General features: G+C 42.2%; 1 protein-coding gene across 10 annotated transcripts in view; it reads right to left on the bottom strand.

Annotated features, from left to right (window-relative positions):
• The window catches only part of RC3H1 (ring finger and CCCH-type domains 1), a 60,284-nt gene that overhangs the window by 23,723 nt on the left and 20,672 nt on the right, over positions 1–15,889 (bottom strand). For 9 of the 10 annotated variants that reach the window (XM_051793783.1, XM_051793802.1, XM_051793831.1 and 6 more), the window contains exons 2-8: positions 14,243–14,611; positions 7,789–7,909; positions 6,433–6,672; positions 5,242–5,417; positions 4,214–4,414; positions 2,968–3,100; positions 743–861 (exon numbers count right to left, since the gene is read on the bottom strand). In XM_051793783.1, coding sequence (XP_051649743.1) covers positions 743–861; positions 2,968–3,100; positions 4,214–4,414; positions 5,242–5,417; positions 6,433–6,672; positions 7,789–7,909; positions 14,243–14,473 — 1,221 coding nt within the window. In that variant the 5' untranslated portion in view covers positions 14,474–14,611. The remainder of the gene's footprint in view (positions 1–742; positions 862–2,967; positions 3,101–4,213; positions 4,415–5,241; positions 5,418–6,432; positions 6,673–7,788; positions 7,910–14,242; positions 14,612–15,889) is intronic. The other variant, XM_051793813.1, reaches the window with a different exon arrangement.

The raw sequence follows: 15,889 nt of genomic DNA, 5'->3' as shown, positions 1-15,889 counted from the left end.
CCCCCTGAATGCAGAACGGTGAAATAGCAGAAATAATTCACTTTAATTTTGCCTTTTTTTTGGCAGAGTAATCTTTCTACTGGTTGAGCTCCCTGGAGCAGCTCTCCAAGAGGAGGAGTGGGACTGGGACAGGCAGCTCTGCCTTTCAGCAGCAGCGAGCATTGACAGCAACTGAGCTACCCAACAAGTGAGACCAAAGGAATGTGTGATTAGATAACAATGAGATAAGCTCAAGTACAATATTTGCCAACATAATTTCATTTCTGAAACAAAAACATTTGGTTCAGGAACTTGGATTGCACCTTTACATAGAGTATTCTTAAATCTTCAAACTTGACAGACCATTAAGCACAGGCGTAAGAATAACTTCATTAACACAGAGCCAGTTGGCTGAAATACGGCACAGAAGGTAAACCCAAGAAAATCCTACAGATAATAGTAGCACCCTGGCATCCGTTCCCCACCCTCCAGTCAGGAGGGTTGTTATTTATTTCCCTCAGCCTGCAACTGGATCAGACTCTTTTCTTTTCATCCCAGTGAGCTGTGCAAATTATTTCAACAGGTGTTGGGGAGCAGTTTGTTTTGAGGTTTTTTCCTTGTTTCTTTTTTGATAAGTATGACCCAGCAGTGATATTTCAATTAGCTCCTCATCAAGCCAAATCTCTCCAGATGACATTAGTAAACATTGGATACAGCAAATCAAATTCAAGGGTCAGCATTTCCTACGTGATTTAGCTTTTACCTGTTGTTGATCTGTTCCTTTTTTGCTGTGATTCTGGATATAATCAACCAAGCCATGAACCACAGTTCTCACAGCAACTAGTCCATTTTCCAGTTGTTCCCATGTTGGAGGTGGAGCATCTGATGCATGGACAGCAAACAGAGAATAGAAAAAGAAAAGTCAGAGGGATTTTCTAAAGCCAGGTAAAAAAAGAAAACAAAAACCCAACAAACCATCAGGATCACAAAACTTCACTAGACAAGTGTTTATCAGTACATAAAAAGTATTCAGCAACTTAATTCCGGGGTATTTACCTCTTGTAGAATAAAGGGACCTACAGACTCAAGACTGAACTGCACAAAACACCAAATGAGCCAGTAGGACTTCTTAGCATGCCAAATTATTTCCTTTTATAAGAACTTTCATCTCACAAGAGCTCCAGAGTAAATGCACTGTACAAACTTCACATAACGAAAAACAGCAGGCTGAAAATCCCTCTTTGCATTCAGACTCCTGCAGGTAAAATCATTCCATACAAATACCTGATCACTGGCCTGATCCCACAGGCACAGTCACGGAGCAGCAACAGGAATCGATGCCTCACTTGGAAAAAACATCACAAGGCAAATCTGTCTCAGACCACCATCTAACATACAGCACTGTGAATAAACTGTACAGTCTCAATTCTATAGGAGCACTTGAGGTTTTTTTCAGCTAATTTACTTCTGTAATTTTTTGAATCTGTGCCAACAGCTGACCCTCCCACCCCACGCCTGCACACTCTGCTGCAAAGCACGGGACCTCAAAGTGCCCTTCAAGATCTTTAGCACAATTAATTACATTAGATTCCACTCACAAGGCCTAAATTCTTCCAGAGGTACTTCCAACGTGCCCACAGAATAGCAGGGAAGCAACTCAACAGCACAGAAAAGAACCATCAAGACCAGACTTGCCTGCTGAAACCAAGTGAGGCTCTCAGTGATGCTACTTCCCTTAGCAGTTTTTGGCTAACAAATCTGCAGCGCACACACAGTTTTGTCCCTCGCTTGTTTCAGCATGAAAGATTTGGGAAGAAAGCACTACATTTCCTTTAGCTGTGAAGTACACCTGGTCCTCATTTGAAAGGGAAGTTTATTTGTTTAAAATACAGAAACTAAGAACTACAACTTCTCATCTCCTGAAGTGATACTTTAGGCCTTCACACTATTTTGACGCATAATGATTTTACACATGTTAACAGGTATGAAATAAAACTTCAGCCACAGCACTCTGTTCTGTCCCTTCTCTTCTCCCTCAACCGGTCCACCCTCACAGCACCGCTGATTTTTAATCAACAATACTCATCTTTCTCTCCTCTGTCAACAGCTTATATTCACCTTTTCAGCTATCTTCACCTTCCCAGACTGTCTTTCCCACCTTTGCAGAATTATACATTAACAAGAAAAACACTAAATTCCTGAAGGTAACAAATCTTTCTTGTCTAGACTAATTTTTGTCCAGCTTCTGTCTACTCAATCTATCAAAATTCTACTGTGGAATCCAAAATTCTTTATACAGAAGATGTCTTATAATTTTAAGCTGCCTCTAAGAGAATTCTGAGTGCAATGTCTGCAGGCTGGAGATCTCAGATCAAAAACTAATACAAAGAACTTCCTGAGTAAAGAAAAAGACATACAATTTTCAATAAGTTAATGGAAGTCCTTAATCTGATGAGTTGAAGACTTCCCCAAGTTGGTTAACAAATTATTTGCTGCAGTAGAGAACCGGAGAGAAAAAGGTATCTCAGTGACAGCTCAGGCTCTGCTTTAAACACAGTGGCTCTGTCAATCTTCCTGCTGTTTTGCAATGTGCTTAAAACAGCAGCATGTGGACTAAAACAGGGAAAAGAGGGAACCTCAGAGTGCTGCCACTCCCCACATTAGCACTGCCCAAGTACACCCTATGTCACCTCACAGGATTATGTGCTGAACACTCACGAGAGCTCATCCAGTGCCATCAAACAAGGGAGCTCACCTCAGAGAGGTGGTAAAATGGTTCCTGCCATACTTTGGAAGCTATTTTTGCTTTGGAATAGTTCAGTTCCTCACACAGATTACTGCTGTTCAGGCTGGCTTTGAATACCACCCAAGAATCTTAAGTTGATGAATCACAGGATGCTTCCTTATACTTGATGATCAGCTTTCAATCTTTCCACTGTGTTAAGCTCCTCCCGGCTAAACCCTAAGTTACAGGTTTTCCAGACTTACCTGGACTGGGATCAATATTTGCCAGGAGCTCTAGGTGAGGTCGCAGACGATTCAGGTTAGCTGGATCTCCAGTCCTCTGCAGAGCAATAGTTAATTCCTGAACACTCTGTGCAAATGAGGCTGGGGTCTGCAACTTAAAAAAATTATCATAATTAACTTTCTACAGGCAAAGCAATCCTCATGGTTTCTGAAGGCTGCTCCACAAGCTCACAAGAGCTGTCTCCCAAATCTGAAGGAAAACCTTTTTATGCACCAGCCCATGTCAGCGAGCCCTTTCTACCAAGAATGCACAATTCTCTGACATTGCAGGTTAAAATACAGCTCTAAACAGACAAAACAGATGCTAGTATTATTTCTAGCAGTAAAACCCATTTCTTCTGTGTTGTGCTGGCACCCAGATTAAAAATGGACAATATTAGAAACCATTCAATTTAGATTTCTGAAGAGTCTAATATCTTCAACACCCCCCAGCAGGTTTGCACCTTGCTTTAAATTGAGTACAGCAGACAACAAAGAGCGAGATGGTTCAAGGAAAAAATAGCAACGTTCCATTTACTAACATCACACAACTCCATTATTCAAAACCCTTGAATTCTACCTAGGTCCTTCAGGAGATGTCTGGCAGAACATTTGAAAAAAGTGGGCAAAGGCATAAATACACTGCAGGTAGATCTTGAAGCTAATTCTCCTGCACAGCAGCCAATGCAGTTGTTTCACAGTTTTCCTAACCATTCAACAAGATTCAGTTTTTCCCACCCAATTTAGGCACTTACAGTGTGAGTCCCCTAATTTAAAAGTCCATGTTGCTTCTAAACACAAAGAGATCTGGGCATTTCTAGAGGTCAAATATTTTATTTAAAAATATGCTTCTACCTCTGTGCCTTACTTCAGCTATAGGCTGGGGGACTGATTTGTTTCCTGCCCAGAAACACAGACCATTAACCTCTGTCACTACACTGCTAGTTGTCAGCTGTTCACAAAGGTCACATCCCAATTGTGTAGCTGAACTTTGTGGTTTCCCATCTGCAGAAAGAAGTAAAGTAGCAAGAGACAGCAGGATGGCAGAGGGAGCAAGACTCATCAGGTTATAAATACATATTCTAATTATTTAGGGCATAACAGGCTTTGAAATAACAGGGCAAATCATTACAGGGCGAGTACACATGGGCATAGTTTGTAAATACAAGCCCCGAAATCTACCACAGCTGCATCCAAGGAGGGCTGGGCTGCTTTGGGGTGGCTTTACCTTGTCGATGATGCTCTGCATGTGGGATTTGTGAGACTGGTCTCCGTAGAGCAGCGAGGACCACTGGTCTGGGGCGATGCGTAAACCCGCCTCCATGGCTATCTGAACTATCTGGGAGTCGTGTTCCCTCCGCAGAGCTTCGTAGGTCCGAAATTCCTCCTTCAGCTGCATCAGGGAGGAATCCTCGTCTCGCTTTGTCACCTAGTGGGGAAAAATGAGTCAAAGGCAATTAAGCAAGATAAGCCAGAGATTTTGTAAAGCCCAAGACAAGCGACATCTTCAGTCAGCAACTAAGTCCTTCCTCCCAAACTAAACTCAAGTATGACAATATGCAGTGAACATCAGTTTTTGCTAAAATAATACACTCTATGAAGAGACGAGCCACTATAAAATGGATAAAAACCATCATTTACTCAGACTCTGACCTGGTGAAAGTGTCACACTTCCTAACTGACTTTATAGCATTCACACCTTACTTCTCCAATCAAGGAGATCTGCATTTCAGAATTTTGTTTGAGGGTACAATTAGCACAACCAAAGCATTTTGCTACTCATTTAGCAAAAGTGAATGACATTTAGGTTGAACACCTAACTAAAGGATCATTAAATACTACAGAGTGCACTAGACATCTTAAGTTCTCTTCATACAACTCATGTCCAACAGGCTCCCATTTCTTTGTTTGTGACCACATTACCAGTGAATTAACAGAACTAGGGATCTTCCAGCTTTAAGCCACTTCTAAGGAGATAAGAATGTTGGCTTACATCCAGGTTTTGTAACTGTGCATCTATTAGACTGGACAGAGTCAAATCCTAGCTTTAGAGCTCCAACCTGCAGTTTCAGCCTATGCTGCCATCACAGCTGTACAAAGAACTCTCCAAACACACATGGGATTTAATGAGCAATACTTTCTATAACTACACATTTTTTTTAGGCACATTTAATGTTACAGGAAAAGGAAACTCGAAAGTGCAAACAAACAGTTTTCATAGCTTTATGAAATCTCCAGGTAGAATCTTCTTCATACCTTGAAGCACGAGGCCCTGTACAGGAGCTGGACAACGTGCCCAATGCTAGTTTTGGAAGCCTGAGGGAATCGGGGCTCCAGCCTCTGCACCACAAAGAGAACCAAGACCTTTCGTGACAGAGCAGATCCATCTTCCAGAGCCAGCAGGACCAGCTTTAAAGCCTCCTCTTGCATTGCTGAGGGTGGGGGGAAACATGAAGAAAAGAGACAAAGGATGAGAGAAGCACAAGAACAATTTGTGCACAATTTCTTGGTTCCCTACAAGTGGGAGACCAGCTACAAACTCCCCCAACACACACACAAACCCACATGAAATTATGAAATTATTATTTCATCTATTTTGGGTACCATCTGAGAGGAAGACTTTTTTGTTCCTGTCTGTACACCTCTTCATTATTAATGTAAGAGTTTTCCAAGCATATTATCTATGTCCCACACCTACTCCAGCAGAAAATGCTGACAGGCTGAGGAAGGGCAAGGTTCATTCCCATGCAGGTAAAAGAGCAATGAGTGCTCACGCAAATAACTCAGGTGCTGCAGCACCTCTATTTTGCTTGGTAACAAGCCTCTCTCTTGCCTGGAGTGGTACAAAAGTGAGCATCTCAAAGTCAGCCCTTCTTAATCTGTTTCAGTGGGGGAGAAGTGTTATTTTTAGTGTATTTTTAGTTTAAGAAGTTGGTTGCATATTTCAAGACTCAAAAAGTGAAGCCTATATTTTCCATAATGAGACTTTTTTTTTTAAGCAAAATTGATTTTTTTTCTGGTATTCTAAGCAAAGGAATGTAATTTCTAAGTACATAACTTTTTAAAAATGCGTACACATAACTGTAATAAATCTATCCCCCCAACTGGTATGTATGTTTATTACCCCGAAGAAGGCAAAGAAGCCAAGTCCAGCCTCTTCTAGTAAACTTATTTTTTCTAGGAGGGTCTTACTTCTTCAAGGAATAGCAAGAGAAACTACTTCTCATTTATCTTATGACAAGAAAAGGACACACGTTATTCTGAATTTCACAGAAGACTTGCAAAAGCACTAAAAATGCAAGGAAGTCCATGACAGCAGCCCAACAGCCCAACCTACTATTAAGAAATTAAGTTGCTGCCTAATAAAACCACTCGGGCAATTTGATTTACCGATGGCTCAGTGCTAAACGGCTTCCAGCACAGCAGTGGCACTGCCATGTCACCCACCTGGCCCCAGGAACTGGCAGCCTCTGGCTCTCACTGCAGCCCAGAGGTTGGAAGAGAGCTGCTGAGGGTTCTGGTGCTGGAGAATGAGCTCTGTGACTGTTCTCTCGCCCAGTGACCGCGCCGCTCGCATGGCTCTGATCCGCCCTTCCTCCTCCACCAGCTGGCAGTGGACTAATGTCACAAGTTTCCTCTGCATGGGACGACTCAGAACACTCTGAGTAGTACTGTTGAGACCCACACCTTCAAAACAAAATGAAACAGAGTAATAAACTATCTCATATTTCCTCTTTTTGTGCCAGCCTTCAGTGACTGTACAGTGCAAACCTGATGTCCACTTTGTCAAACAGAGCACTGCACAAGGCATATCGGATGTTAATTTTTGCCACCTTGTCTTATTTGGCATTAAAAGCAGTCTCCTGGGAGTCAGCTTCCCCACAGGTTTAAGTCTTGTGATTGGCTGATTTGGCTCTCTAAGAAGGTGGAGCCTCTAATGAATCCTCTCATCGTGAGGGTAGTTTGTCCCACACTCTCAGTTCATCCCTTATTCATGAACTTCAGGGATCACTGGGATGTTGGCTTGTTTTCACAAGACATTTAGTTTCCTGCCTACATCTGATATCTCCACTGCTTTGGCCCAGCCAAACTGAGCTTACACATGAGTCCTGAACTCCCTGGGGTGCAAAAACTCTGATTCACAAAGTGCTGGGAGCCACTTAATCCAGGATAAAGAAACGAGTGACTCACTAGGCAAATGACTGCCATGCTGAGTTTGTTGCACAGCCAGGGCTTGTTCACTGGGCCACTACTACCCAGAGTCATGCTGCTGTCACACTGTTCTGGGCAGAAAGGACTGAGACAACTCCCTGTAAAAATTAATTTCTGAAAACCTGATGCCCAGGATGCTCAACTCCACTCCTTGGGCTGACAGATTGTCTGAGTCCAGCACATGTGGCACAGATAAATTCCATACTATTGAACACAGTGCAGGTTTGCTAAGCTAGAATTACTCAGACGGATACAGCTCCAGTGTAAGATCTTGTTATCACAAAGTAAAACTGAAAAAAGTCTATTTTTACTTAGTCTGCAGAGGTCAAAGCAATTTACAGAGTTTGTCTCAGCTCACTATATCATGGCCAAATAGCTCAGTCTTTTCTCAGAATTACTTTTGACACCTTCCACAATTCCACACCCACACCCCCACCATGAAAACATAATGTTTAGGAAATCTTCTTCAATTTGTTTCTAAACTAGGTTTATATTCATTTTTCAAACAGACTAACTAATCATTTGGATAGTTTATTTTGCATCTTATTTGTTTCCCACTCTCACTGTCCAAGGTAGCAATGCAGGAACTACCTCTGGCACTACTGAGTGGTTTGAGGTACAATGCCAATTCTTCCACACATTTCTTGCCCTCCTCATAATGCTTGGTGTCTTCAGCTCCACTGCATAAAGTAATTGGCTGCTGCTCAGGAACCTGGAGAGGGATGACATGTACATTTACATGAATATGCATAAACAAGTGACAGTCATGCTTACAAACACTTGTTACTATGAAGCATTTCCTGTTTTATTCCCCTTCTGTGTTTTTCCTATATTAATAGCCATTTTTTCAGCTTGTTTACCGAACAAACAGCATAAGAAACCTCAGTGAAATGAAAACAAAAAGACAGAGAATTTATGTTTAGTAGATTTCCTTTATTTAGTGGCTGACAGGAACTAGAAGCAGGAGGCTTAACATGGCACTTCCTATAACTACAAAACTTTGGTTAAAATAACGCACATTGAAACATCCCCAAAGCTGTCTGGCCAAAAAAAATCAGGGGGGGTGGAAAATAAAAAAAATAAATCAGAAGAATCCTGGTCTGCAGGTAAGTACTGATTTGTATCTACAGCCTCACAGCTCTAAAATCATCCAGGGATAAATTACAGCTACTTAGATTAGCAGGAGAAGATTTAGCAGCAAATACACTATGACGCCCTTGGAACATATTCTGACTAGATCAAATTAACAAGCAGCAAGACCAAGTTATCCTACACAGTGCATATGAACACACCCCTGACATTCGTAGTTTTGGTTGTTTGGGTTTTTTTTCCCCGGTGAAATGTCTTCATCCAGACATTCATCAGAAATCAGGTCTTTTCAAAGGGATTTGGACCACTCCTTCCCCAAGTTAAGATTTTGGTTTTGCCTTCCTGGAGGTTAATTCTTAAAAGCTTTAAGCAAATTTCAGGCTGCAGAATAGCACTGCACTAACATTCTCAACATCACTATTCAGCAGTCAACCCAACATAACAGCACAGAGAACTGGAATTTCTCAGAAGACTAAACACAAGCATGTTTTGCATATGCTGTCAAAGCACAAACAGATCTCAGAGTTCTATTTCCAAGTCAATCCCTATCCCAGTGGCAATAACAGCCTGCTAATCCCACACAGCTGCTTATGGGGACCAACCCAGGCCCTCAATCTACAAGCACAAGCCTTTAATGCCTCAGTTAAATACAGCTACAAACCCACCCACCTTCAGTGCAACCCAGCCCTGGGAAAAGCAGTGTTATGGCAGCACTGAATAAAAGCAGAGAATATATATAAATTGTATATATATGTGTATATATATATATATATATATATTCATATACACAGACATACAGATACAGTTGTCATCACCAATGGGGACAGGAGCTTTCCCATCTATTTTAATAGACAGTAACGTTTCAACCACATGATCACCCTTCTCCTTACACAACAATCTCTGCTGAGTTGCTCATTTGACACACAGAGCAAAATAAAAAGTTACTATCTACCTGACTCTTGCTTTTAGAGCAGGCAACAAAAATAATCTCAGAGTGCAAAATATCAGCTGCAATTAAGATAGTTGATACCATCCCAAGACTAACATAATCAAGATAGTCTCAATCAGGCACAGCCTCTTTCACTCCCATTAAAGGGAAAACCAAAGCCAAGACAGCAAGGTTGGCCTTTTCACTGACTGCAGTTAACTTGTCATGTTCTGGGCTTTTTGGTTTTAATTTTGGGACAGGGTTTGTTTGAGGTGTTTTGGTTTCAGGATTTGAGGGGTTTTATGAGTCCGTGAGCAAGAAAGTTTTCAGCAAAAGGAGATTTCACAAATGGATCTTACAGTGGTCAGACCTAACTGTCACAACAGACTGGTTTCTTGGGATCTGGGAAACAAATACTAACACCTTCGATATTTACTTGCATGTTGACAGAACACTGCACACCTCCCTTTCGAAGCCACTGCCATTTTAGCATAAGGCTCTGCCTAGGCCGTCACCCAGCAGAACTGGATCCGCTACCCAAAGACATCTCCCGCACGTGTGCCCAGACAGAGCCTGCCCCATCCCTGCCGTCATTATTGTGGGCATAGATTTTGTGAAAATTCCTCCTTATTCCTGCAGCCATTCCATCCACACCAGTTACAACTCAAACCACAACCCCCAGCAGACAAAGGGGGCTGGGGACAGACGTGGGACAGGAAGCCTGGGACAGGAAGCCTGTTCAGCCCCGGCTTCGGCCCTGAATTGAAGGGGCTTTAGCACACATTCAGAGCCGTGTTTGGAATGCCAGACACAGCAGAGCCACCAGCGAGACACAAGGGCTGTCTAGGCAACTAAAAGAGAGCTTCCCCCTCCCCCAGGGAAAAGCTGGCAGAGAAAAACGTCCAGGAGTTAATCAAGCTGTACAACACTACCTGCCTTTATTTCTCCCCACACACACTTCACCGGCACTCATGCAAATGCACCTCATAATAAAATTCACAAATAATTTTCCTTTTGCTGGTTCTATTCTATGCACTTGCAAGAGTTACTTTAATATTTTAGGGTTAGGATGATTGTAAGAACAGCATCTCCCAAGAGAAAAACTGTAAAGATGTGATTCATAAAAGTCACAGGAAATGTGAATTTTATTTTTGGCTCCAGCGTGAAATTGCTGAGGGACAACTGAGAAATAATAATTCAACTCCAAAGCATTTTCACTTCCCCTTTGCAAAATATCCTTTTAATAGCACAATTATGCATGGAGAATGACCCTATGGTCACTGCTGTTTACAACCTCTCTCAAGAGCCCCAGAATATATGCCCTGCAGAGTGAGTTCATTATTTTCAAGATCATTCCATATTCCATTCTCTCAGACACCACACCCTTATCACAGTTTTCACTGCAAATATATTCACATCATGTAACCGACACCTCCCAGGGGGGACGAGAGCGAGACAGGAAAAATGATCTCAGATGTTTAATTGCTTGAGATTTGTGAGGGTTTTGCATCTGCCTTGGCAATGCCTGTGAGGATCCCAGCAGTGGAATGCTGCCCATCAGCTTGGCTTGTGGTTGTGGGAAGAGGGGAAGAGGCAGCTTATGACGGCATGAGGAAGGGGACCGGAAAAGAATGCTAAAGCATCGCCTCATAGCAGGCAGTGATTTGGAATTGGTGATTTAACTGTAATTTGATGAAGGATGTCAGCTTGAGTTGTCACTAATTACCATTAGACATCTAATTGCACAGAACAAGAACATGTTAAACAGACTAAATCCCTTTTTGTCTGGTTTGAAAACTCTTTCTCCCTCCTCCCTATGAATGGAGGATTTGCTTCCTGCCCCCCCAAAAAACCCAAACAAAAACCCAAACAAAAGCCTAGCGTCTTCAGTTCCTCAAAGGATTACATTAGGGACAACTTCTTCACAGATAATTCCTCTTCTGTGGCACTTCATTTCACCAGAAGTTACAATAAAAATGATCAAACAAGCCTCTAATAGCTCTGCAATTGCAATCTTCCCCTTTTGAAAGGGCTGTGAGTTAAGATCACTCCACCCATTCTCTCATCATGTACGTGATTCCATTGCCCAATGTATCTGTCGTGTCCAACAGGAGACTATGGAAGACATTAAAGCACCACAGGCATTTCTGCCACCCTATGTCACCTGTTTGGAATGTGTACGCTGCTGCTTCATGGGTTAATAAAGCACGAGGGAAGAGCTTAGATGACAGATCCATGATTATGCACCTTCAAAACACGGGCCAGGTGAATGCTTAAAATAGTTGCACGTAGTGAGTAACATGTGGATGCTGGAATAGCTAAAATTCCCACAGAAACAGGCTTAAGGGATTTCTTCACTCAAGAAGTGTAAGAAGCAAGGTATCCCAGGAGTGCCTTACTGGTTTGTGCCCAAGCCATTGTGCCTCCCTTCCCTCACAATATGCTTAGCTCTGCTTAGGGTTCAGCTATTTCCAGCCCTCCCTGGAATAATAATTCTCATCTTCCCCTTATAATCCCTTCTGCTCCCTCATCTGCTGAACTCATCTAATCTGGTGGGCTGAATTACCCAACCAGAGGGGCTGTGGAATCTCCCATTCCTCCACTGTCCAAGGCCAGGCTGGATGGGACTTGGAGCAACCTGCTCTAATGGAAGGTGTCCCTGCCCACGGCAGGGGGTGGAATGAGATGAGCTTCCAGGTCCCTCCCAACCCAAATCAATCGATGACTCCATGACCACTGCCTCCCAGCCCCTGTAAGCACTGTTGACCTGTAACACGCTATAGGGGAGCAGGCAGAAACTTGAGTCCCTCTAACAGTTAATTTTCACATCAAGGGTGGCTATAACCTGGGCAACAGGTTTCATTTCTGGAAAGGGGTGGGGAGAGGGAAAACTGAGAAAGAGTCTGTAATTCAAGTAAGAAAACTCTTCTTACCATTAAAGTGGCAAACCAACCCAGAGAGAGAATGCTATTGTCAGAGAAATAGGTTACTGCTTCCCCAGGCAACTGTGTGACAAGTTTAGTACGTTTTCCCTCTGAAGTACAGCCCTGCTTATTTCACCCACTGTGCCAAAGTGACTTGCCCTGGAATCCCATAACTGCTGCCAGTCACAGCAGAATAGATTTGTTTCTTTAAACAGCCTGGTCTCCTCCTCTGCCTCCAGCAAAAAAGCACTTAACACATATAAAAGTGTGAACTTCTCAGAAGTCTCCCCAAAGAGAAAAGAACAAACTGTTCTTCCCCCTCACAGATAAAAGTTTTAATTGTGCTGTACTGAATTTCCTTCTAAAATGAAACCTGTTTTTTTTGAATTTATAGTTTAAAAAGAAGGTATTACACGTCTCCATGGACTCAGCTTAAGGTGTTCAGGTGTTTGTTGGAGATTAAGGGACACTAATGACACACAGACCCTCCTGAAACTAAACCATGAAGCGGAACAAGAAAAATGGGTTTGGTTTCAACTGAAGTCGATACCACTCATGCTTTGAAAGCTGGATTGCTGCTCACAGACCATTTATGTTGATATGTACCAGAGAACCCATGTTCTCAAACAGGACACAGTTCAAAATCACTAGTTTCTCTAAAGTACCTTTTAATTTTTTTTTTAATTTGTCCTTAATCAAGCCCTTTTCTCTAAGAAGATTTAAAAAATGGCCTTAGAGAGGCTAGTGGGAAATAGTAACTGTTTCCCTGTCCTCCCCAGTGAAATAGTGTACTTATTTTCTAGTACTCCATAGTCTGGTAGGAAGGGGCAGGGAAGAGAAAGGAGGGTGAGTTGTACTGAACACTGATTTCATTCACATGTTGAAATTAGGAGCTGGCTGGGAAGGTGGTGCAAACTTCTCTTAAGGGGAAAGTTTCTCAGTAATAAACATCCAGCTAAGATCCATGATTATCGTTTAGGTACCAGAATTGCTGGGAGCAGCAAACATGCAGCAGTGAGTAACAAATGAGGGGTGTGGGAATACTGTCTCTTTTGGTGGCATTTGCAGCTTGAAGGTCATCAGGGAACAAGGTCCTGTGAATCTTGATCACATGAAATTCTAAGATGTAAAAAGGAGTATGAAATGCTGTCATTAGTTCAAAGCCAGGACCCAGAGTCTCAAGACAAACAACACTATAAAGCCTCTCTTCCTTCTTCATACCTCACACATATGGATGAGAAACTCTGGCTGGCTAACTGGCAAAACCAGAATAAAATTCTCAGTTACCCATACAGAGGCAGGGTGGTTTTTCATTTCATTCCAGAGGATCTTGGTTTTATGGAAATTGTAATTCAGGTAAAGATCAAGTTTATCACATAGCTTCTCACAAAGCTTAACAAATGCACACAAACCAACCGAAAAAATGCTTTCCACACACCCCTGCCCCTCTCCTGAGGCAGTCACCAGCACCAGGGACACTCGTCCCCATCAGATCACCCCTTCAACTGACCTCACCGGTACCTGTTCCAGCAAAAAGGGGAGGCTTGGGCAGGCTGCCCCTATCCACCTACATGGATTTAGAGCGACATGTCAGCTCAGGAAGTTGCATTTCCAGTGCACAGTTTCAAATTAAACATAAGGCCGTATAAAGGCTGCTACCAGAGGGGTCTGTCCCACTTCCCTTACACTTCTGACCTGCTTTTGGGACAGCTGGCCACAGGTCTTGTAGGGTGAGTACAGTAAAGCACATAACCTACAACAGAAGAACGGCTTCCCACTAAATAAACTCACTGATCCAGCTCATCCTTTCAGCAGAGCATGACTAGGTAAGAGTCAAGGAAGAAGGAAGGGAACAGAACAAACCCATTCTGGCGACAGCCCACGGTTACACTGAATCAGATGTAACAAAAATCACAGTCAGCAACCAGTAGAATCAAGATCTAAACTATTGCTCCAGGTACCTCTGCAACTTTTTGTAGACATTTACAATAAAGGCAGATGAGTACTCCACACACCATTAACATCAGTCACAACTTGTCCTCCTAAAAGAAAGAAGGAAAATAACACAACCCCAGATTTTGAAGAAAAGCAAAGACACTGTTACCTGAGCACCCACTAGCTGCAGCAGGGCCGAGTTCACAGGGAGGAGTTCAATGTCTGTGTTGATAGTGGTCTGGTCGAAGGGACATGCCTTACGGTGGAGCTTGTTGAGGCACATCTTGCAGACGGTGTGGCCACAACCCAAGCTGATGGGCTTCCGGATGGTTTCGTCGAACGTCTGTGTGCAAATTGGGCAGGAGAGAAAATCCGTCCATTGTGGAGCTTGTACAGGCATTGCTTCAGGAGTTAATCGACAAGACAAAAATCTAAAGCACAGATTCCACTGGAATCAAAATCTTGGGAAAAAAAAGTCTGTTCGTTTTTAAATATCTTCTGTAAGTACAGACAGTCAGCACATAGTGTGAAACATAACCTAGAAGGAAGCAGAAACACACAGTGAGCATTCTGTACTGGAACAGGCACGGGAGACCCTTTGTGTTCAGTAAATAGCACTTGTCGAGGTACAGCTGAACTGGGAATGTGAGGTAGGGAGTGCAGTTCTGACACTAAATACAGGACTGAGTCATGACCTGCTTTAATTCCATCTAGTCTCTGGCACTGGAAAAGTCACTTTAAACCATTTCTGCTGTTATACAGCTTAAAAAAAACAGGCAACAGATAACTATCTCATTAAAGTTATAAGGCTAATTAGCTTTACAGTTTTATGTTCTCTTTTTTTCTTCATAAACGAGCCAATTAACATCAATAAGATTTGAATAAAAAAGATCCTTTTTGAAGGGCTGGTGTGCTTATTCCACCAAACCAATTTTTTTCATGGTATTCATTATGAGCTTTAAATAATTTTGCTTAGACAAAGCTTTTATCACAAGCAAGCTTTCTTCAGAGTCCAGTGGGCTCCGGATTGGCACACAATGACTCTGGAAAGGTGGGAGCTGTCCCAGCCTTCAGAGGGAAGAACATTTCTAGAATGTCTCAAGGACCCTTTTCTGACCCCAATGTACATCATTCCCTGCCTATCTAGAGATTATATTGACAAAGAAAGAACATCTTTAATGTATTGAGAAATCACACAAACTACAATAGAGGAAAACCTAGGAGGTCTTTATCACTTGGCACTTTCAAATCAAAATGCTAAGAGGATCAAGTGTTACTAATTATGAGGCAATGGAAGAAAAGACATCCCTTTGGGACAAAAAAAAAAAAAAAGCAGAACTCACGTGAGGAGAAATATAAAAGAACAGATGGATGAAAACAATCATTATCAGAAAGAAAACTGGTAATAAAATAATTTCTGATGTCTGGCTTACTTTCTATCACAAGTGGAGTTGGGAAAAAAAAAAAGAGGGCAGGTCAATGATTTACAACCAATTTTTCTATATCTAGCAGCTCAACACCAACAAAAACCCCAGCCCAACCACCCAGATGTGGTAGTTTCTCTTTCCCACATGCCGCTGGCTTCAGTTTCAAACCCATGAGTGTGCACTTGCTTGTTAGTATCTGTTCTGATAGAAAGTTCTCACATAAGCAAAACAGCAACCTGTCATCAAATCTCAGCTTAAAAAACAACCTCACAATTTAAATTAAAATCTCAATTCTAAAGGCAAAGAGAGAAACTTCAAATTAAGAGTTGTGCAATTCAAAATCAAAGCATTTTAAAATAGTACAAAAAAAAATAATGCTAAAACAGAGA

The sequence above is a fragment of the Manacus candei genome, unplaced genomic scaffold (assembly GCF_025592945.1).
Source record: "Manacus candei isolate 608988 ecotype Guabito, Panama unplaced genomic scaffold, ASM2559294v1 h1tg000005l, whole genome shotgun sequence".
Classification (NCBI taxonomy): domain Eukaryota; kingdom Metazoa; phylum Chordata; class Aves; order Passeriformes; family Pipridae; genus Manacus; species Manacus candei.
Note: the sequence above shows the minus strand (reverse complement) of the source record. Positions and strands in the feature narration are given on the sequence as shown.